General features: G+C 51.0%; 2 protein-coding genes across 3 annotated transcripts in view; one reads left to right on the top strand and one right to left on the bottom strand.

Moving 5' to 3' along the window:
• The window catches only part of AHSA1 (activator of HSP90 ATPase activity 1), a 214,090-nt gene extending 202,555 nt beyond the window's left edge, over positions 1 to 11,535 (bottom strand). Inside the window, exon 1 of the mRNA XM_086937559.1 lies at positions 10,995 to 11,535. Coding sequence (XP_086793685.1) covers positions 10,995 to 11,074 — 80 coding nt within the window. The 5' untranslated portion in view covers positions 11,075 to 11,535. The remainder of the gene's footprint in view (positions 1 to 10,994) is intronic.
• Positions 11,536 to 12,214: 679 nt separating this feature from the next.
• Positions 12,215 to 21,901, top strand: part of VIPAS39 (VPS33B interacting protein, apical-basolateral polarity regulator, spe-39 homolog) — a 309,783-nt gene continuing 300,096 nt past the window's right edge. Inside the window, exon 1 of one of the 2 annotated variants that reach the window (XM_086937557.1) lies at positions 12,215 to 12,455. In XM_086937557.1, coding sequence (XP_086793683.1) covers positions 12,453 to 12,455 — 3 coding nt within the window. In that variant the 5' untranslated portion in view covers positions 12,215 to 12,452. Of the gene's footprint in view, positions 12,456 to 12,495; positions 12,520 to 21,901 lie in introns of those variants that run through there. The other variant, XM_086937558.1, reaches the window with a different exon arrangement.

The following is a 21,901-nucleotide window of genomic DNA, read 5'->3' as shown; positions in this document are numbered from 1 at the left end:
AGAACAGCGGCTTAAAACTGAATTCTGACATTCACGACCGCAACACCACCACCCTGCTGGACAACCTCGACAACCTCGGTCTCAAGCAGCTGGTGACCTCCCCCACCCACTACGCAGGACACACACTCGACCCCATCTTCTCATCCAGCAAGCACATCGCCTTCAGCCACACGACCGGACTCCACTGGGCGGACCACAGCTGCGTCCACTTCAGCTTCAGAAAGAACACTATCCACCAGCAACAGGTGGCACGCAGAAGCTGGAACAAGATCACAGCCGACCAGCTCACCGCAGCCCTGAGCCAAGACCCCCCCGCCAGCTCATCGAACCCCAACAACCTCACGAAGTGGATCAGCAACTGCGCAGACGACCTCGCCCCACTGAGAACCCCACCCAGCAGACCCGGCAGTAAGAAAGCACCATGGTTCACCGACGAACTCAAGAGCTCCAAGAAGAACTGCCGTGCCCTCGAGCGAGCCTGGTGCAGAGACCCTACACCAGACAACATGACCATCCTCAAGCTTGCAACCCGAAAACACCACCAACTGATCCAGACCACCAAGAAAACCGCATTCAAGGAACGACTGGACAACAACGCACACAACAGCAAGGAACTCTTCAACATCGTCAAAGAGCTCTCCAACCCCAACGCCAGAAACAACGACATCACCCCATCACAAGACCTCTGCAACTCCCTCGCCTCCTACTTCCACAACAAGATCGCAGACATACACAACAGCTTCAGCTCGCAACCGACGCACCCTACGACCGCACCAACGCCCCCCACCGCCACCCTCCGCGCCTGGACCCCAACCACCACCGAAGACACCATCCGCACGATGAACTCCATCCACTCCGGATCCCCAACCAACCCCTGCCCTCACCACGTCTTCAACAAAGCTGACGCTGTCATCGCACCCCACCTGCGGGACATCATCAACACTTCCTTCGACACCGCTACCTTCCCGGAGAGCTGGAAGCACGCCGAACTCAGCGCTCTCCTGAAGAAACCGTCAGCAGACCCCACCGAACTCAAAAACTACCGCCCCATCTCGCTCCTCCCGTTTCCGGCCAAAGTCACCGAGAAGACCGTCAACAAGGAGCTGGCCGCCTTCCTCGAGACGAACGGATCCCTCGACCTCTTGCAGTCTGGCTTCCGGGCCAACCACAGCACCGAGACCGCCCTCATCGCAGCCACCGATGACATCCGAGCCCTGCTGGACAACAGGGAAACTGCGGCCCTCATCCTCCTGGACCTCTCCGCGGCATTCGACACTGTCTGCCACCGCACCCTAGTGCAGCGCCTCAGCAACGTCGGAATCCAAGAGAAGGCACTAGAATGGATCATCTCCTTCCTCGCCGGTAGGACACAGAGTCCGCCTCCCCCCGTTCAAATCCGACGCCACCGAAGTCATCTGCGGAGTACCACAAGGATCATCACTCAGCCCCACCCTCTTCAACGTCTACATGAGCCCCCTCGCGGCCATCGCACGCCAACACAACCTCAACATCATCTCTTACGCCGACGACACCCAGCTGATCCTCTCCCTCACCAACGACCCCGCCACCGCCAGAACCAACCTACACGAAGGGATGAAAGACGTAGCCGAGTGGATGATGAACAGCCGCCTGAAACTGAACTCCGATAAGACGGAAGTCCTCATCCTGGGATCGTCACCATCCGCCTGGGACGACTCCTGGTGGCCCCCGGCCCTGGGCAGCGCACCCAAACCCACAGACCACGCACGCAACCTGGGCTTCATCCTGGACTCCTCCCTCTCCATGACCAGACAAGTCAACGCCGTCTCCTCGTCGTGCTTCAACATCCTGCGCATGCTACGTAAGATCTTCCGGTGGATCCCCACCGAGACCAGGAAGACGGTCACCCAGGCCTTTGTCACCAGTTAACTGGACTACGGCAACTCCCTCTACGCCGGAACCACCGCCAAACTCCAGAAGAGACTCCAGCGGATCCAGAACGCCTCAGCAAGACTCATCCTCGGCATCCCCCGACACAGCCACATCTCCGGACACCTGAGAGACCTGCACTGGCTCCCGATCGACAAGAGAATCACCTTCCGTCTCCTCACCCACGCACACAAAGCCCTACACAACCGAGGCCCAAGATACCTCAACAGCCGCCTCAACTTCTACACTCCCACACGCCAACTTCGATCGACCAGCCACGCCCTCGCCGCTGTCCCCCGCATCCGAAGAGCCACCACAGGAGGAAGGTCCTTCTCCTACCTGGCCGCCAAGACCTGGAACTTCCTCCTGACCCGCCTCCGCCTGACCCAAGACCACCTCGCCTTCAGGAAGCAGCTCAAGACCTGGCTGTTCGAGCAGTAGCGGACCCCTCCTCCCCAAGCGCCTTGAGACCCTCCGGGTGAGTAGTGCGCTATATAAATGCTTGATTGATTGATTGAAGTCCTCATCCTAGGATCATCCCCCTCCGCATGCGAAGACTCATGGTGGCCACCGGCCCTGGGCAGCGCACCCAAACCAACGGACCATGCTCGCAATCTGGGATTCATTCGAGACTCCTCCCTCTCGATGACCAGACAAGTCAACGCCGTCTCATCATCATGCCTAAACATCTTACGTATGCTCAGAAAGATCTTCCGCTGGATCCCCACCGAAACAAGAAAGACGGTCACCCAAGCACTTGTCACAAGCCAACTGGACTACGGAAACACCCTCTACGCCGGAACCACAGCAAAATTACATTCAGAACGCCTCCGCCCGACTCATCCTAGACGTACCCCGCCACAATCACATATCCGGTCACCTGAGAGACCTTCACTAGCTCCCAGTCAACAAGAGAATAACGTTCCGTCTTCTCACCCACGCACACAAAGCCCTCCACGACCTGGGACCCAAATACCTCAACACGCGCCTGACGTTTTACACCCCCACCCGCCAACTACGATCGTCCAATCAAGCCCTCGCCGCGATTCCACGCATCAGAAGAGCCACCATGGGAGGAAGATCCTTCTCCTACTTAGCAGCCAAAACCTGGAACTCTCTCCCCACCCACCTCCGCCTTACACAGAACCACCTCTCCTTCAGAAAATGTTGGACAGGCCACGTGAAGGGCTTGCTCCCTCCTCGCATGACAAGGCCCGAGCCCGGCCCTCCAGGTGTAACCCACAGTAACCACCCGCTCCCCGTCTCATACGGGACCCCTGCCCCCGGACATCCCTGCATCATGGGCCCAAATCACTACCGGCCCCCTCGCCCGGCCTGGGCGCCATCTTGGACATTGCACCACGAGGCCGCGTGGCCTCCGATCGACCCTAACCCTGGGCCTGGCCAGGCCCCGACATCCCGGCACCACCATCCACCCAGGAGGCGAACGGACCACTTGGCAGGTCAATGGGAGAAAGAAGTGTCGATGGCTCTCCCCCGCCAGGTGCCGATCGCCCCCAGCTCCCCCAGGCGCTGGCTCCACCCCCCTGCTGGGTGTCTGGACTCCCTCATCCCGGACCTCCCGACCTCCAAGTGCGAGGGTCCGGACTTCAAAGGGCGCCAGACCTATAACTGGGGCAGCTCCAGAGCAGGACGGGAGTTGTATCCTGGAGTCGAGAGACGCAGTGAAGAACTCATCCTTGACGGACTACTGGCGCTGCCGTAGTCCTGCCTTGCGAACTACCGTCTTGCCTGCTGGCGCTGCCGCAACCTTCTGAAGCCTTCATCCTCGTCGGGACCTGCTGGCGTGGCCGCGGACCGTTTTGTAACTACCACCTTCTCGGGACCTGCTGGCTCCGCCGCGGCCCGATCATCTAGAACGCCGAGCTCGAGGATTGTGAGCTATCCATCTTATCATCGCATCTACCAGATTGGTAACGAGACTGTCCCGCTACCCCTTCTCCCCAAACCAAGAGACTAGAATCGAGGGGACCCCGGAGTCCAGACCTCCTTGTACCATTCCACCGTACTTATCGAATTACTTATAAAGAACGTTAAACCTTACTTCTGTGTGGTGTGCCTCTGTGGGGGGGAAGTTACTCGTCTGTACGATCGCTGGAGACGGCTCTCCCCGGAGACCTCTCCCCTTGTCCTCGGCCGACCCTCCCGGTCCGTCTAACATTGGTGGCCAGCGGCGTGATCCGAATCGACGCGTAATCGTACAGAGAGTAGCTCACCCCACGACGAAACCACAATGACAACCAAAGAGAGCGGATCCACCGAGAAATTCCAGATGGAGAAATTGGAAGAGTACAGCCATCGTGAGTTGAAACAATTCTGCATGGAACTAGGTATCGCTACCACCGGTCTGAGTACTAAAGACGATTTCAAGCACGCCATTGAGTCATGGGCAGAAACCGGGGCCGTCAGACCCCCGGACCAAAATGTTGCAGCATCAGAGAGAAACACCACGGCTCCCGAGGAACGGGTCTCTCGCAGGAAGAGATCCAAGAGAGAGAAAAAAACAGACTACATGAGTTAGAAATGGCCCGGCTCAAAATGGATGGCGAACTCAAATTAGCCGAACAAAAACTGAACCTAGAACATCTGCGGCTCCGAGAAGAACGGGAAGAAAAACAGAGACAAAGAGAACTCGAAGAAAAGAGACTAGCGTATGAACACGAGCGCAAGCTAGCAGAAATAGACTTACGTAAGCAGAACAAAGAATTAGGGGTGCCCGAGCAACCGCGCACCCCACGAGCAACAGAAAAGAAAGTACACATCCCCAAGGATGTCGTTCGAGAATATTTCCGAGATGACGACATACAACAATGGTTCAAGGCCTACGAGATCGCTATGACCTCCCACCGGATCGATCGAAGTGACTGGGGAGCCGGGCTATGGGGGAGGTTCGTCAATGAGGGCCGCGACGCCCTGTTACAGCTCCCAGACCACCTGATGACCTCCTATGACCACATGAAGGCTACCCTCCTCACCCGCTATGGGCTCACACCCGAAATGTACCGCCAGAGGTTCCGAGATTGCACCCGGATCCCGGGTACGACTTGGGTGGAGTATGTGAACTATTTCAGTCGAGTCTTCGAGGGTTGGATCAAGGGAAGCAATGTAACGACCTACGAGCAACTCTTCAATCTCATGGTGTGGGAACACCTATCTAACAACTGCTTCGTCGAGCTCAGGCAGCACCTCCTCGACAGTAAATTGACTGATCCACGGCAGCTCGCAGCCGAGGCTGACCGGTGGGAAATCACCCGAGTGGGCCGGAATGGGCCACATGAACAGAACCGGAACAACCACGGTCAGCACCGTCCCCGAGGAGGAGGAGGGGGCCAGGGACGAGGAAGAGACAACGCCCCGGCCGCTCCCGCTGCCAGCACCCCACCCCCGGCCAACCGGGGCAACCCCCCGGCGCGCCCGGGGTACAGAGCCAATGTCACGTGCCACCGATGCCAGCGAGTCGGCCACTACGCAAATGACCCGAACTGCCCACAGAACCAGACTCCGAGACCCCGCCAGATGGCTGCCGCCGCCCTGGGGGAGGAACAAATCTCCGAAGAACAAGAGGAGTGTGAGCAAGAACACCAAGAGTGGGAACCAGCCGCCATGGTTCTAGCATGCCTAGGGGGAAGAGACCTGGTCCCGCGGGCCCCCCTACCCGCCAACACCAGGAAGTACAGCCAGTGGGTGAACATTAATGGACGCCGGGCCGAAGCCCTACGTGACACAGGGGCCAGTGTGACAGCCGTCCGCTGTCACCTGGTGACCCCAGAACAGATCCTGCCGAACACTCTCTACCCTGTCCGTTCAGCCGACAATTCGGAGAGTCTATGCCGGATGGCCTGCGTCCCCTTCGAGTGGGGAGGAGTCTCCGGCATGTTGAAGGTAACGGTCCGAGATGATGCCCCCGTGGACTGTCTCCTGGGGAATGATCTTGAGAGTTCCCCGTGGGCCGCCGTAGAGAGAAGAGAACACCTGGGGATGTTGGGCCTCCCGGACTGGGCGTGCGTAACCACCCGGTCCATAGCCGCCCGTGCCATCCCCCGACCTGAAGAACCAGAATGGCCAGCACCTCCTCCCCCGGTCGCTCCAGCAGAAGACGCCGACCGGGCCGACCCTCAAGAGCAAACCCCCGAAGAGCTCGCTCAGCCCCAAGACCTTCCCGACCTGGCTCAGTGGCGTCAAGAAGGTGGGCCCACCCAGGAACAGTTTCGTCAAGAGCAGAAGACCTGTCCCTCCCTCGAGGGACTCCGCCAACAAGCCCTCGCCCAGAGCGCAGGGGATACCTCCGGGGCCCATTGGGTCTATTGGGACAACGACCTGTTGTACAGCGAACAGAGAATCGCGGAGTTAGGGGCCAGTCGAGTGCTAGTGGTACCCCTCCGCTTTAGAGACTTCTTACTGAACCTGGCCCACGATGTCCCCCTGGCTGGCCACCTGGGTCAAGACAAAACCTACAGTCGCCTGGTGACCCACTTCTTCTGGCCCAAGATGAGAAACGACGTCCTCCACCACTGCAGGTCCTGCCCCACGTGCCAGGCCAGCGGGAAGAGCGGCCGCAAACTCAAAGCACCTCTGCAACCCTTCCCAGTTGTCACCACCCCGTTCGAGAGGGTGGGAATAGACATTGTGGGGCCCCTGGACCCCCGTACAGCACAAGGACATCGGTTCATCCTGGTCCTGGTGGACCACGCCACCCGCTACCCCGAGGCTGTTCCCCTGCGAACTGTGACAGCCCCGGTGGTCGGCCGGGCCTTGATGGGGATCTTCTCCCGGGTGGGCTTCCCCCGAGAAGTCGTCAGCGACAGAGGCACGAACTTTATTTCCAAATACATGAGGTCCCTCTGGCAACAGTGCGGGGTCACCTACCGGTTCACGACCCCCTATCACCCTCAAGGAAACGGACTAGTCGAGCGGTTCAACCGCACGCTCAAAGGGATGATTGGGGGGTTGGAAGAGCCCCTCCGTCGCCAGTGGGATGTGCTACTGCCGTGCCTCCTCTTTGCCTATCGAGAAGTCCCCCAGAAGTCCCTTGGTTTCAGCCCGTTCGAACTCTTATACGGACACCCTGTGCGAGGGCCGCTCAGCCTAGTCAAAGAAGGTTGGGAGATGCCCCCCCTGAAGAACCCTCCAGATGTTTTCAAGTACCTCCTGACCCTACGCAATCAGACCAGGCAATTCAGAGAAATGGCAAAAGCGAACCTGGAGGCCAGTCAGGAAGACATGAAAAGGTGGTACGATCAAAATGCCTCCTCCATTGAATTCGAACCCGGCCAACAAGTGTGGGTGATGTCCCCCACCGAACCATGCGCCTTGCAGGACAAGTGGACAGGGCCCTTCAAAGTGGTCGAGCGCAAGAGCCCTGTCACCTATCTCATCGATATGAAATCTGCACGGAACCCCCTCCGGGTCCTCCACGCCAATCGATTAAAACCCCACTTTGTGCGTTCGGAGCTCTGCCTCCTGATGGCGACAGACAGCGGAGCCGAAGAGGATTCCGAACCACTCCCTGATCTCCTACGGACTCGGGAGAAAGATGGTTCCGTGGACGGGGTCCGACTCTCAGAGGCCCTCACCCCGGAACAGCGCCAAGGCTGCCGAGACCTCCTACTGCAGTTCGCGACCCTGTTCTCCCTCACCCCAGGGGTCACCCCCGGGTGCTTGCACGACGTGGACACTGGAGACAGTCCCCCTATCCGACATCGGGCCTACCGCGTACCAGATCGGGTACGGGCCTGCATCCAGGAGGAGGTGGCAAAAATGCTCACGCTCGGGGTCATCGAGCCCTCAGACAGCCCCTGGGCCAGCCCAGTGGTACTGGTCCCCAAAGCGGCCGCCCCCGGCACCACTCCTGAGCTCCGGTTCTGCGTCGACTACCGGGGCTTGATCGCTGTCACCAGAACCGACGCACATCCCATCCCCCGAGCAGATGAACTGATCGACCGCATGGGAGCTGCCCGCTACCTCAGCATCTTCGACCTGACAGCGGGCTACTGGCAGATCGGTCTCACACCCCGGGCCCAAGAACGATCGGCCTTCTCCACTCCTGATGGCCACTACCACTTCAAGGTCATGCCATTCGGCATGAAGAATGCCCCAGCAACTTTCCAGCGGCTAGTGAACCAGGTCCTGGCGGGACTTGAGGAATTCAGCGCTGCCTACCTGGACGATATCGCTGTGTACAGCCGCCACTGGTCCGACCACCTCAACCACCTCCGAGAGGTTTTGCAGGCCCTCCACCGAGCCGGCCTCACGATCAAGGCCAGCAAATGCCAAATTGGCCAGGGGTCCGTGACCTATCTCGGACACCAGGTGGGAAGCGGTCTGGTGGCCCCCCTGCAACTCAAAATCGCTGCCATCCAGTCCTGGCAGCCCCCCATCACCCAGACCGAGGTCCGCGCCTTCTTGGGACTCACAGGCTACTACCGGCGGTTCGTGAAGGACTATGGCAGCATTGTGGGGCCCCTCACGGAACTCACATCCAAAAACCACCCCTTCAAGGTCAACTGGACCCCAGACTGTCAAGCGGCCTTCGAGAAGCTGAAGGCCGCCATGTGCTCCGCCCCTGTGCTCCAGGCCCCCGACTACAGTCGGGAATTCATCGTCCAAACGGATGCCTCCGACCATGGCATTGGGGCAGTCCTTTCCCAGTTGAATCCCGAAGGACTTGACCAACCAGTGGCTTTCATCAGCAGACGTCTCCTGGCCCGAGAGCAACGCTGGAGCACCATCGAGAGGGAGGCATTCGCAGTGGTGTGGCCCTCAAAAAGCTCCGGCCTTATCTCTTTGGTACCCACTTCCGGGTGCAGACAGATCATCGGCCCCTGCAGTGGCTGATGCAGATGCGGGGGGAAAACCCAAAACTATTGCGTTGGTCCATCTCCCTGCAGGGGATGGACTTCACTGTGGAACATCGACCTGGGCAAGACCACGCCAACGCAGATGGCCTGTCACGCTTTTTCCGCCTCGACGAGGAGAGTCCCCAAGAGGATGGGTGACTCTCCCCGCCTTCAGCTGGGGGGGGACGCATGTTGGACAGGCCACGTGAAGGGCTTGCTCCCTCCTCGCATGACAAGGCCCGAGCCCGGCCCTCCAGGTGTAACCCACAGTAACCACCCGCTCCCCGTCTCATACGGGACCCCTGCCCCCGGACATCCCTGCATCATGGGCCCAAATCACTACCGGCCCCCTCGCCCGGCCTGGGCGCCATCTTGGACATTGCACCACGAGGCCGCGTGGCCTCCGATCGACCCTAACCCTGGGCCTGGCCAGGCCCCGACATCCCGGCACCACCATCCACCCAGGAGGCGAACGGACCACTTGGCAGGTCAATGGGAGAAAGAAGTGTCGATGGCTCTCCCCCGCCAGGTGCCGATCGCCCCCAGCTCCCCCAGGCGCTGGCTCCACCCCCCTGCTGGGTGTCTGGACTCCCTCATCCCGGACCTCCCGACCTCCAAGTGCGAGGGTCCGGACTTCAAAGGGCGCCAGACCTATAACTGGGGCAGCTCCAGAGCAGGACGGGAGTTGTATCCTGGAGTCGAGAGACGCAGTGAAGAACTCATCCTTGACGGACTACTGGCGCTGCCGTAGTCCTGCCTTGCGAACTACCGTCTTGCCTGCTGGCGCTGCCGCAACCTTCTGAAGCCTTCATCCTCGTCGGGACCTGCTGGCGTGGCCGCGGACCGTTTTGTAACTACCACCTTCTCGGGACCTGCTGGCTCCGCCGCGGCCCGATCATCTAGAACGCCGAGCTCGAGGATTGTGAGCTATCCATCTTATCATCGCATCTACCAGATTGGTAACGAGACTGTCCCGCTACCCCTTCTCCCCAAACCAAGAGACTAGAATCGAGGGGACCCCGGAGTCCAGACCTCCTTGTACCATTCCACCGTACTTATCGAATTACTTATAAAGAACGTTAAACCTTACTTCTGTGTGGTGTGCCTCTGTGGGGGGGAAGTTACTCGTCTGTACGATCGCTGGAGACGGCTCTCCCCGGAGACCTCTCCCCTTGTCCTCGGCCGACCCTCCCGGTCCGTCTAACAGAAAACAACTCAAAACTTGGCTATTTGATAAGTAACGAACACCCCCCCCCCCCCCCCCCCCTTAAAGCACCTTGAGACCCTCTGGGTGAGTAGTGCGCTATACAAATTTTTGACTTGACTTATTTGTACTACTGTTGTTGTGCGCTAGCTATTGCTCTTTCAAAACAATAAAAATAATGACACCGGCCTCGACAGCTGGTAGACAAGGCTTTCTAAGTGTCAGAGTACCCGATGTTATGACAACATGATGGCACACCTAGGAGGAGGGTAAACAGACACCATGCCCGCACGTAGGACGCCTAGGTTGTCCATTGCAGAAGACCAATTACTGCAGTAGTCCCTTAAGATGCAGGTGTGAGCGTACGCCAATGCCATGGGTTGGAGATGAGAGACGAACAGGCAGGGAATAAGTTGCTCGCACTAGAACTTTTCAACCAAGACGTAAGCAACAACCCAAAAGCAGTGTTCTAAAATGGAAATACAGAAACACACCAAGACGTAAGCAACAACCCAAAAGCAGTATTCTAAAATGGAAATACAGAAACACTGGTATTCCGAATCCAGAGTACCTGTTTGCGCCAGAAAAGAGTCGATACTCTCCTAATAATTGTATTGCAGCAAAGAAGAGCAATTCTAACATCTGAGTAGTAACCCTGTACAGAAGCCGGCTAAGGCAAGCCCGACTTTACTATGCCGCCTAGCATAACCTCCCCGACTGCAGCCGCTTCCCATATAAGCACTTGACTTTTAACTCCTTTCAGCGACAGGGTTGGTTCGTTCTCCCATCAATCTCCCTTCTCCAGCACCACCGGAACACCGCCCTTTGGTAGTCACCTTACAGGATCTATTTTTAGTGACTTTTAGGGGACAATGAGATCATTTATTAGAGACACCTATAAATCAACGTAACTATACACGATAAAGATGCAACGAATATTCAGAGGAAATGTTCTAGAAACATTGCCTCTGGCCAAATATAAAGCTCTAAACCTAGAAAAATCTAGACATGTGGCAATGACTTACCAGTGCCAGTTGTTAACGTTGGTGGCATCTGCTCTCTGCTCCACGATCCAGCGAGGATCTCCCTGGCCCCACTTGGCCATGGCGATTCCGTTCTCCTCGTTACCGAAACAAACCGCTCTTCACCAACGGGTGCAATACCCGATTGTCGGGCCCCAGGAACCTGCCTGTTCGAATTGCCTCTGGGGCCTGCACGCTCTGTACTGCAGCGCCCTCAATCTAGCGAGCTGGGGAGCCTGCTCCAAATCCCAATTGCTCTTCGGTCGTCTGCCCAGAAGAGTGTGATTTGGTGTCTTCGCCGAAGCCTGCTCGTCCTGTGCCCTATTGTCTTTTGTTTTCTTCGGATCTTGCTCCCGTACTGTCCCCACGCTGCCAGCCCAGCCTGCTGTCACTTCTTTTTCAATTGGGAGATCCTTATGTAGAAATTACTAGAAAAGCCTAGAAAATGCCGGCCCTAGCGACACTTCCGGCCCCGCCTCCAGCAGTAACAGACAGGAAACACTAGGTGTAGGTAAAGTTTAGACTGCACTGCGCATATGAAGGCAAACCTCACCTCCTCTCCCCTCGTTAAAGTCAGGCAGCTTGTTACTGACGCTATACATAAATATGTGGCATTTTTATATCGTGAGAAATAGATCCGCAGATATTGGAGCACTTAACGTGAGCACCAGTTACATCACACAATGGACTCATTCTTGTTTTTGTAGGCACGGAGAGCTCAAAAGATTCGTAAAGATTTACAGGCTGTTGAGCCGACGCTTAGGCTCGAACCCACTTCTCCACAGCCAAATGTCGGCAACTCTGGTTGCTACACTATAGCCTTAGTTGTAATTACGCCGTCCCACACAGCATTCAAAATTAAAAGTGGACGCCATATTTTCGTTGCTATGTATTTCACGTTTAGCAACTTTGTCTTTGGCGTGCATGAGTTCTGAGTCTCTAAATACATTAATATCAAAGAGACACCATAAAGCAATGGATCTGGCATATTTAATTAATACATGAGGGGTCGTGGAATGGCAGAACATTTTATTTTATACAACGTATCTTTAAAACTATAGATGGCCTCTATGAGTAAGCAGTTTTTACGGTATACGTTTTTTATTTTTTATATGTCACCTACTGTTTTGAACGATATACATATTTTCGGTTGATCAGGAGGCGGATGATTATTTTTACAAAATGGCGCCTTATTTGCAGTGGAGTACTATGACTGCTGCAATGTACACATAATCGTTGGAGCCTGCTGCTGTTCTTTAGTACCGACTAGGACCCGGAACTGATCGGCTAGGAGATGTAGTCCAGTGAGAATTACACTCTGAAACGAATAACCGACTTCGTCTTTACAATTGAACTACATTTCCCACAGTATTGCATGGCAACCAGTATATCTGAATTGGGGTTGCGGCGGTAGTATATACAACGGAGGGTTCGTGTGAACAGGAAGGGGCCTAGGATGTCATGGTAAGTAGGGATGGGGCAGTGGGGTGTCAATGTCCATTCCTAAGCAAAGACAAAGTGATGTCACGTGAGTGGGTGTAAGGGAAGCAATTGCCGATTATTTCAAACAGCTGTATTAACAGATGTATTATGTCACAATTTCAGGCACAGTCAACGCATATGCTGTCATGTAGTTACACTCTCCCTTAACGTTATGAATAGTGTAAAAGGGAGGGACATTTTTGCACTTTTTGTGATGCTTTTAAATGAGAAACTGTTGTAATTAACCACCAGTTGTTCATATTTTAAATGTGTACTTTTTAACGGATATCTTCACGTATCCCTTTTTTGGTACACATCTCTTAGCTCCTATTTGCGTACATTACTTTTATTGAAATCACCAGATGAACATAACATTGAATCTCTTGAATTGTTCCAGCGTTCTAGATTACAATAGGTTATACGAGGAAATGCTGTTACTGGAAATGTACAACAGTGACATAAAGCCCCGTGCTCACACTATACTGTCATTCTGTGTTCCTCTCTGTAATAAAATGCGGACATAGCCTAAGACATTGGACTTTCTGTGCTATAGAGATGGATAATGCGCATGGTTTGAAGAGGCGGACATCGTGGGTTCGATTAGTGTGATGTGTGAAAAAATACAGTTACAGGTGACTGAGTGAGTCATATTTGTTGAAAGATTATCTAGTTGGTGCTTATCTATTTGCTGCACCAGTTGAAAGAGATTGTATTGTGGTAGATGATGACATTGTAGCTGGTGTGAAGTGTTGGGGAAACATCATTTACCACGAAGGCATTACCACTACTCACGTTTACCACGTGACACTTACCACGCAGGGTGCCTTCCACGCAGGGTTCCTTCCACGACGTCTTTAGTGTTGGAACTGGGGGCGTGCTACGCAAGAGTTGCAGTTCGTGACAAGACATGCTAAATGAGAGTTTACAGAGATTATGTTAGAGCATCTGATTTATGCACTAGTATGTAAACGTAATTCTATGTTCAAGCAGGCATTAGCCATGCCTAAATCTTTAGTATCTTGACTAGTGGTTGAATTATGCATTATTTTTGGGCATTCAACACTTGAATGGTGTCTCTCTAGAACACTGCAAGAGATCAATGGCAGAAATACTTTAAGAAGCAAATATGCTCAACGTTTTCGACTCCTGGTGTAATTAGTACACGGAGGTCATCTCCATAGCAGCAAAAAATGAGGTGGGGAAGTTGGTTTAATACCACTTCTTATTCATGCTAGGGATGACTTAGAATGAGGGGAGTGATGTTCTGGGAGAATTAGCACGATTTGAAAGTACTCTGAAGGGCTTACTCCAGCGTGCAGGAAAAGATCAATTTTTATGTTACTTCATTTGTATTAAAGAAATTATGTAGGTTTGTGTTGCGATAATAGCGTGGCATCTTGTACTGAAATATGCACCTGTATGCTCTGTTCTAAATTGACAGTGGTAGATTGTGCCCTCATTCATGTTCTTATCTGGGTGAGCCCCTACTCAGTTCTAAATTGACAGTTGCTGAACAGGCCTATTAGCCCTCTAAAAATTCTCGCTTATTGAAAAGCAAAGTTCCATTGCAAGCCGCTAAAAGCAATTTTGGAGGCCTGAATTCATGTGTCACACTACCATTATACATTCTTTTGCTTCACATTTCAGAGTAGCACCACTTCTGTGAAAAACCATCTCAATCAAGCAATCAGGGAATTTTGAAGCACGCTACTCACCCAGGGGTGAAGATGTTTATGGAGGGGGTGCATCTGATGTTGATCGGGAGATCGTTCCAGGTCTTAGCTGCGATGTAGGGGAAGGATCTTTTTTTTTTTTTTTTTTTTGTATGTTCTTATATAGCGCTCGATCACCCGGAGGCATCTCGGCGCTTGCCTTGGGAACCCGTCCTGGCTTTTCCCTGTGAGATAGCCCCTAACGGACATCCCCAAGGTGAAAGCCAGGCATCCCGCCGCGGGAGGCCGTTGTGGAGATTAAGCAAGCTTAATGCCCAGAGTTGCAGAGTGTGAACCCATGATTAGGTCAGGCACCGAAGCGAGAATTATCGAGTCCGTGGACATTTGAGCTCAAGACCCTGCCGCGTTGGGAATTGAACCCTGGTCCCGGGTCTGACCTCTGCTTCAGGGTCTGCCTGCTCTAACCAGTGAGCCACACTTCTCCACCCATATTTGCTCTGCGGATGCATGGAGCTTCGGCAAGGGCAAGGTCAGCAGATCGGTGGTTTCTCCTGGGTATGTGGAAGGAGATTCTTTCATTGAGATATTGTGGTCCAGTGTTGTGGAGGCATTAGTAGGCATGGGTGAGTATCTTGATGGTTACTGTCTTCTCAATGGGGAACCAGTGGATGTCTCACGGGTGTTTGGTGATGTGTTTGTGTTGAGGGATGCAGAGGACGAGTCTGGCTGCTGTGTTCTGTATGGTCTGGAATTTGAAAGCAGATACTTGTTGATTCCGCCATAGAGGGCGTTTCTGTAGTCCGGTCTGCTGGTTATGAATGCATGAGTGACTGTCTTTCTTGATTCGGGAGGGATCCATTTGAAGGTCTTCCAAAGGATGCAGAGGGTATTGAAACAGGCGGAGCTGACTGAGTTGATCTGTCGGGTCATGGAGAGGGAGGAGTTGAGTACGATGCGGAGGTTCCGAGTGTGGTCCGTCGGGATTGGTGAGCTGCCGAGGGCGGAGAGCCACCAGGTGTTGTCCCATGCAGAGGGGAAGGGCCCGAGGCCGAAGACCTCTGTCTTCTCTGAGTTGAGCTTCAGGCAGCTGCTGCTCATCCAGGATGTGACATCCTTCATACCTTCCTGGAAGCATAGTCTGGTGGTGACGGGGTCCTTGGTGAGGGAAAGGATTGACTGGGTGTCGTCGGCGTAGGATACTATGCTGAGTCCGTGCTGTCTGACGATTGCGGCAAAGGGGACTATGTAGATGTTGAAGAGCGTATCTTGGGGTACTCCGCAGTTGATCTCTGTGGGTTCGGAGAGGAAGGGCGGGGGTTCCCTGTATGCTGGCGTCGTGGAGTCTGGCACTGAGTGTGCAGTGGGAGACGGTGTCGAAGGCTGCAGAGAGTTCGAGCATGATCAGGGTCGCGGTGTGGCCTTGGTCAAGGAGAGTCCAGATGTCATCTGTAGGGGCGAGTAGGGCAGTCTCGGTGCTGTGGTTTCTGCGGAATCTGGATTGAACCAAGTGGCCTTTCTGGTGCTCTGTCTGTCGGGGTTGCGGAGGGGTGCTAGATTGTCTGCAAAGTTGGTGATCCATCCGTGAAGTTCTTTGGCTGCGAGGTTGGCGTCGGTCGGGGTGGAGGTGGCATCGCAGTTGAGGTTGGAGATGAGGTGTTCCTCGTGACTTTGTCGACGTGGAAGTGTACACAGTGGTGGTTCATCCAGGGTGGTTGCATGGTGTGGCTGGAGTGGATGTTGTTGCCTCCTGTGAAGATGGGGTCGAGGGTGTGTCCTGCCTTGTGGGTGGGGGTGGTGACGAGTTGTTTCAGTTCGAGGTTGACAAGGTTGTCCAGGAAGGTGGCAGAGTTGGGGTCGTTGAGGTTGTCGAGGTGGAAGTTGAGGTTTCCGATGAGTATGTAGTACATGGAGGCGATGGCGTGGGATACGATGAGGTCGGTGATGGTAGTTTGAACACGGTTCTAGGTCCAGGGGGTCTGTAGGCGATGGTGCCGCATATGGTTGTTCTGGGGCGAATGTATGACATTACAATGCATACTATTACAACGCATACCTTTACAACGCATTTTTTACAATGCAACATCCATTACAACGCATTCCATTACAACGCATGCCATTACAACACATTTTTAAAAACTACCTTTACAACGCATTCCATCACAACGCATACTACCTTTACAACGCATACCATTACAACGCATACCATTACATTGCATGTATGGTAAGTATTGGATAGTGTAGGGGTAAAAATTACTATTCTAACTCCAGGGGGTGCAACAGAAGGGTAAGTGTTGGATAGTGTAGGGGTAAAAATTACTATTCTAACTCCAGGGGGTGCAACAGTAGGTTAAGTGTTGGATGCGTTGTAATGGTATGTGTTGTAATGACTGCGTTGAAATGACATGCGCTGTAGTGGTATCCGTTGTAGTGTCATGCGTTGTAATGGTTGCGTTGTAATGGCATGCGTTGTAATGGATGTTGCATTGTAAACGTTTTGTTGTAATGGTAGTGCGTTGTAAAAGTTGCGTTTGTAAAGGTTGTTTCACTCTGGGGCTGGTCTGGAAATGGAAATGAAGGTGTTCGGTGGTGGACGGGAAGTCGCCCGCTCTGGAGGTGGTGAGTCGGATGGTTTATTGTGTGCAATGGCGAGTCCTCCTCTTGAGCGGTTGGGGCGGTCCTTCCTCTGGATCTTGTATCCGTCGGGGATGGCAGTGGCGAATTCGGGGGCAGAGGTGGAGTTGGTCCAGGTTTCTGTGAAGATGGTGATGTCTTTTAAGATGGTGTTGAGGAGGTCCCAGATCTCTACGCTGTGTTTGTGCAAGGAGCATACATTGAGGAGGATGCACCTCACAGCTTTGGGAGTGCTGGTGTCGGGCGTGGGGGCTGTGGCCATGGGGGTGCAGAGAGTTGTGAACGTTTGGCGGCAGTGTTAGCAGGAGAACTGGCCGTGGATGGTGTCCAGCGTAGCCAGCTGGTAGTTGTTGTTCCTTACGCGGTTGAGTGGGAGGAGGGCAGCTGAGTCATAGCATTCGGTGGCCGGAGAACCAGGGTCCCTGTCGCTGGTCACGATCAGGTCGTGGACGGGCGCAGACAAGCTTGCCTTCGACGCGCCCGCAGCGCAGTGTTGTGATCGCATCTTCCTTTAAATGGAATCTTATTCGTGTATTGTGGAATGTTATCATACAAACATTGCTTATGTTTGGAATAGCGGTTACTGGAGTTAGAGGGCATTCTTATCTGGACCTCTCCTCCAGCTGCATGTATTTATTTCATTCGTGATTAAATACTTCTCTTGACGATTCTACTTGAAGTCTCATTCTTGTAATACCTACATGAAGAAGATACTACAATTTTGGCGACATGGATGGTGATTTTTCTTAAATAGACATCAAGTTTGCTTTCCGAGCACTTTTTGGATATATATGGTGAAGCTTTGGATGCTATCCGATCACCGTTTGGATAGATTTGGTGGAACTATCTTCGCTAATATCTTTAAAAGACTGAGAAACTTTCTTTGTGAGTACCCATCAATAATGATATACGTGGAATATTCTGTATTTTACTCGACAGTTAATTAACTCTGCGTGAGAAACTTTATTCTTTGATTGGAATTTCTTTTATACATTTCGTCAAACTTCTGCATTGGATTGTTACATGGAGAAGAATTGGACAAATTCAACCTAAAGGTACGTGGTTTACCAAGTGTGTACCTTTAAATTTGGCCTTGTAACTTCCTTTCCGCAGCGTCTTAGTTTCAGAACGTCACTGTGCAACTCGCGAAGCAGCGCGCACCTTCATCGCGCCTAGGATTCTTTGTGAGTTTACCTACGCACCGACGCTCAAGTGACGTCCGACGCTCAAGTGATGTCCGGCGTTCAAGTGACGTCTTCACGTGAAGCATGATCACGTTTCCACATATCTGGTGGCCATTTTGGAACAAGTAAACTCCGGTTTCCATGGTAACCGGTTCCGAGGATTTTAAAGCATCAAGTTCTCCGTTTCTTCACGATATTTTGGCTATCTAAAGTCGCAAAGAACTAGCGGTATTTATAATTTTCACCATAGTTTCACCATATTTTCGTAAAGTGTACATGCAGCTGTTATTTCATGAAGAAACTGTTCGTGAAGTTGTCATGTTAAACTTCTGACAAGAACAGTATTACTTGATTTTTGGTTTTCATGAAGACATTATTCAGGAAGTGGTTGTTTTCCAATATATAACAATTTTTCGTTTCTGCTATTAGTTCCTCTCATTGAATTCAATTATGCCTTCGGATGCTAGTGGTTCACAAGCAAATCCAACAGGGGACAAAAATTCTTCAAATTTACAAATCAATTCACCTAAGGAATTTTTATCGCTCCCTGGAGAACCAGTCATTGCTTGGTTGGATTGGAAGGCATATTTTCTAAATTACATTGCGAATTTAGAAGATGTTAATGGTACATTTTCTCCTGAAAGGAAGAAGAGGATGTTGTTATATTGACTTGGTCCAGAGGGTTTGCGCATTTATGAAGAAATGCATACTCATAACAGAACTGAAGGAGACTTAGAGGTTTTTAAAAGTGCTTTATTACATTTGTATGATCATTTTCTCCCTCAGTATGTATTGCTGTTACTAGACATGCTTTTTTTCACAGGAAACAAGGAAAAAATGAATGTATTTATTATTTATTTATTAATACAATTTATAAAGCGCATACGTTTGCCCGAAGGAAGAGTTTGTGTCAGCTTTAAAAAAGTTAGCTAGGAAATGTGAATTTGCTCAACTACACGAGGATTTAATCCGTGACCAAGTAGTCATTTATACAAAAAACAAAACGTTACAGGATAAGTTATGGGTTGAGGGAGATAAATGTCTTAAAGATATAATTGTCTTAGTTAAAAAAGCAGAGTTATCTGATTGTTGCGCGAAAGCTACCTTATCACATGATAACAAAATTCCAGAACAAACAGTAGGGAAAGTTGTTGAAAAGAAGGCAACATATAAAAGTTATAAGACTAACAAGTATGAAAAAGGGAAAACTGACTTACGTGATAGAAAGAAATTTGAAGGGAATGAGCAAAAGAAATTTAGTAATGTAATTTGTTATAGATGTGGCAGCTATTCGCATGTGGCTACATTTCAAAAATGCCCTGCTAGATCTGCTAAGTGTTTGGAATGTGGTTTGGTTGGTCATTTTTCCAGAGTATGCAACAAAAAGAACAAAAAAATTTCGCCCAAAAAAAGTGGCGTATGTTCAACACGAAGATGATACCTCTGAGTCAGAGTCTGATGATGATGATGTTCAGGTGAACTTAATTCAAAAGAAAAAGGTAGTCTTAAATATCATTTGTGACATATCATCAAAACCCTTATGCCACATCTCATTAGGTGGTATCACAGTTCAACTTGCTGCTGATTCGGGTTCGCCGTTCACTAGAATTCCTCAAAAAATGTGGGAGAGTCAATTTGTGGGAAAAATAGGAGAATGGTTGGAACCAAACAATGTTGCGGCAGAAGGGTATACAGGTGAGGAGATTGATATGTTCGGGTTTAGAACTCTCATTTTTGAGTTTAAAGAGAGACAAGCTACCGGAAAATTGTATGTGGGGAAAGTTGGTCCACCGGTTCTAGGGTGGAAAGATCAAAAGTTACTGGACATCATCCTAAATCCAAATAGTAAAGAAGGGAGGGTGCTATTCCCAAGATTCACAAAGCTAGGAACATTCCATTTATCATCAGAGAGGAGGTCAAACAAGAGTTGGATAAGATGTTGGCGAACAAAGTTATTGAGCCTATTGAAGCTGCCGAATGGGTTTCGCCTTTGGTCGTAGCCCGTAAATCCAATGGTCGAGCCCGTTTGTGTGTGGACTTAAGGTATCTTAACGATAACATTATTGTGGACCAATTTCCTCTCCCTAGAATGGATTAAATGCTGTCCCTTACGCGAAATGCCAAGTGGTTTTCCACTATGGACCTCTCTTCTGCTTATCACCAGGTGGTACTGAATAAGCAGAGCAGACAATTTACGTCATTCTGTACTCCATTTGGATGTTATAGATTTATTCGCATGCCTTTTGGGTTGGCATCGGCCGCTGCGGTTTTTCAGAGGTTGATGTCGAACCTATTCAATCACATTCCTGAGGTAGTTGTCTTCCAAGACGACATTCTTATTATGGGCAAAGACAAAATTCATCATGATACCTTATTAAGGGAAGTTTTGTCCATCCTCGGGAATAATGGTTTGATTGCTGAAGGCAGCAAATGTAAATTCTCAGAAAAACATGTTACTTACCTAGGCCATGAAATTGATAGGTCAGGGATCAAACCTAAAAGCTCTTTGGTAGAAGCAACTTTGAAAGCTCCTTCTCCCAAGTCGAAGGATGAGTTGAGATCCTTTCTGGGTTTGGCAGAATTTTATGCAAAATTCGTGAATAATTTCTCAAGCAAGACTTATGACATGCGCATCTTAATGAAAAACAAAGTTCCTTTTCATTGGAGTGATTATTGTCAAAAGTCCTATGAGACCATCAAGAAGTCCATTGCACGAACTCCTGCATTACAGGGTTTTGATCCTGTAGCTGACTCCATTATTACTACAGATGCAAGTGGTACAGGTTTGGGAGGAGTATTATCACAAATAAGTAAGGAAGGCTAGGTAGTTGTGGTTGCTTTTGCGTCCCGTTCGCTGTCCCCGACAGAAGAGAAATACTCTGTCATAGAAAGAGAAACACTTGCATGTGTGTGGGCAATGGAGTATTTTAGGAAATTTATTTGGGGGAAGAAATTTCTCTTAAGGTCTGACCATAAACCTTTAACCAAATTACTGACTACAGAGGGTCTTTCAAGAGCATCGGCTAGAATAGCCAGGATGTCAATGAGAATGCAAGATTTCGTTTACAATGTTCAGTATGTTCCGGGAGCAAAGAATGTCATTGCTGATTTTCTCAGTAGGCATTCCTTGCCCCTCAAAGAAGTCGCATCTGATCCTTGGAGTGATTGGTGTGTTGCTGCAGTATTTGAAGCCACTCCTAGTCTTTCAAAGTCTATGTGGGAGCAGGAATACAAAAAAGACGAAGTTTTGCGGGTTGTTTCTAACAGAGTCATTCAGGGATGGTGTAAGAATGACAAACTTGATCCCAAGTTTAGACCATTTTGGGAGGTCCGAGATGAATTGGCTTTGGATGGGGAGTTTTTGTGTAGATCTGGAAGGATCATACCTCCTTTAGGCATGAGAGAGAAAATACTTAGTTTAGGCCATGAAGGTCATCCAGGAATCTCTAGAACCAAGAACCAAGAGGAGTGTTAAGATGTTATATTTGTGGCCTGGAGTTGATTTAAGCATTGAGGGACATGTTCGCAATTGCATTCAGTGTGAAATTTCGGATAAAACACAGAAAACCCTTAATCCACTTTTGTCGTCTTTAGAGTGTCCTAGTTTGCCATGGCAAAGTGTTGCTTTGGATATCATGGGACCCATAACTTGGCAAGATGATGTGGTTAAGTACATTTTAGAACTTGTTGATTTATTTTCAAGATGGCTTGAAGTGGAGGTTGTAACGAAGGTAGATACGCAAAGTGTAATTAGATTCTTAGAGATGTGTTTTTTGAGAGAGGGTTTTCCAGCATCCATCCTAACAGATAATGGTGTCCAGTTTAGATCAAATTTAATGAAAAGCTTTGTTACCAGCACAGGAATTCAGCAAAAAATGACTGCATTGTATCATCCCAGGGGTAATTCTGTGGTGGAGAGAGTGAACAGAATGCTTAAAGG

This window comes from Lissotriton vulgaris, chromosome 9 (genome assembly GCF_964263255.1).
Source record: "Lissotriton vulgaris chromosome 9, aLisVul1.2, whole genome shotgun sequence".
Classification (NCBI taxonomy): Eukaryota; Metazoa; Chordata; class Amphibia; order Caudata; family Salamandridae; genus Lissotriton; species Lissotriton vulgaris.
Note: the sequence above shows the minus strand (reverse complement) of the source record. Positions and strands in the feature narration are given on the sequence as shown.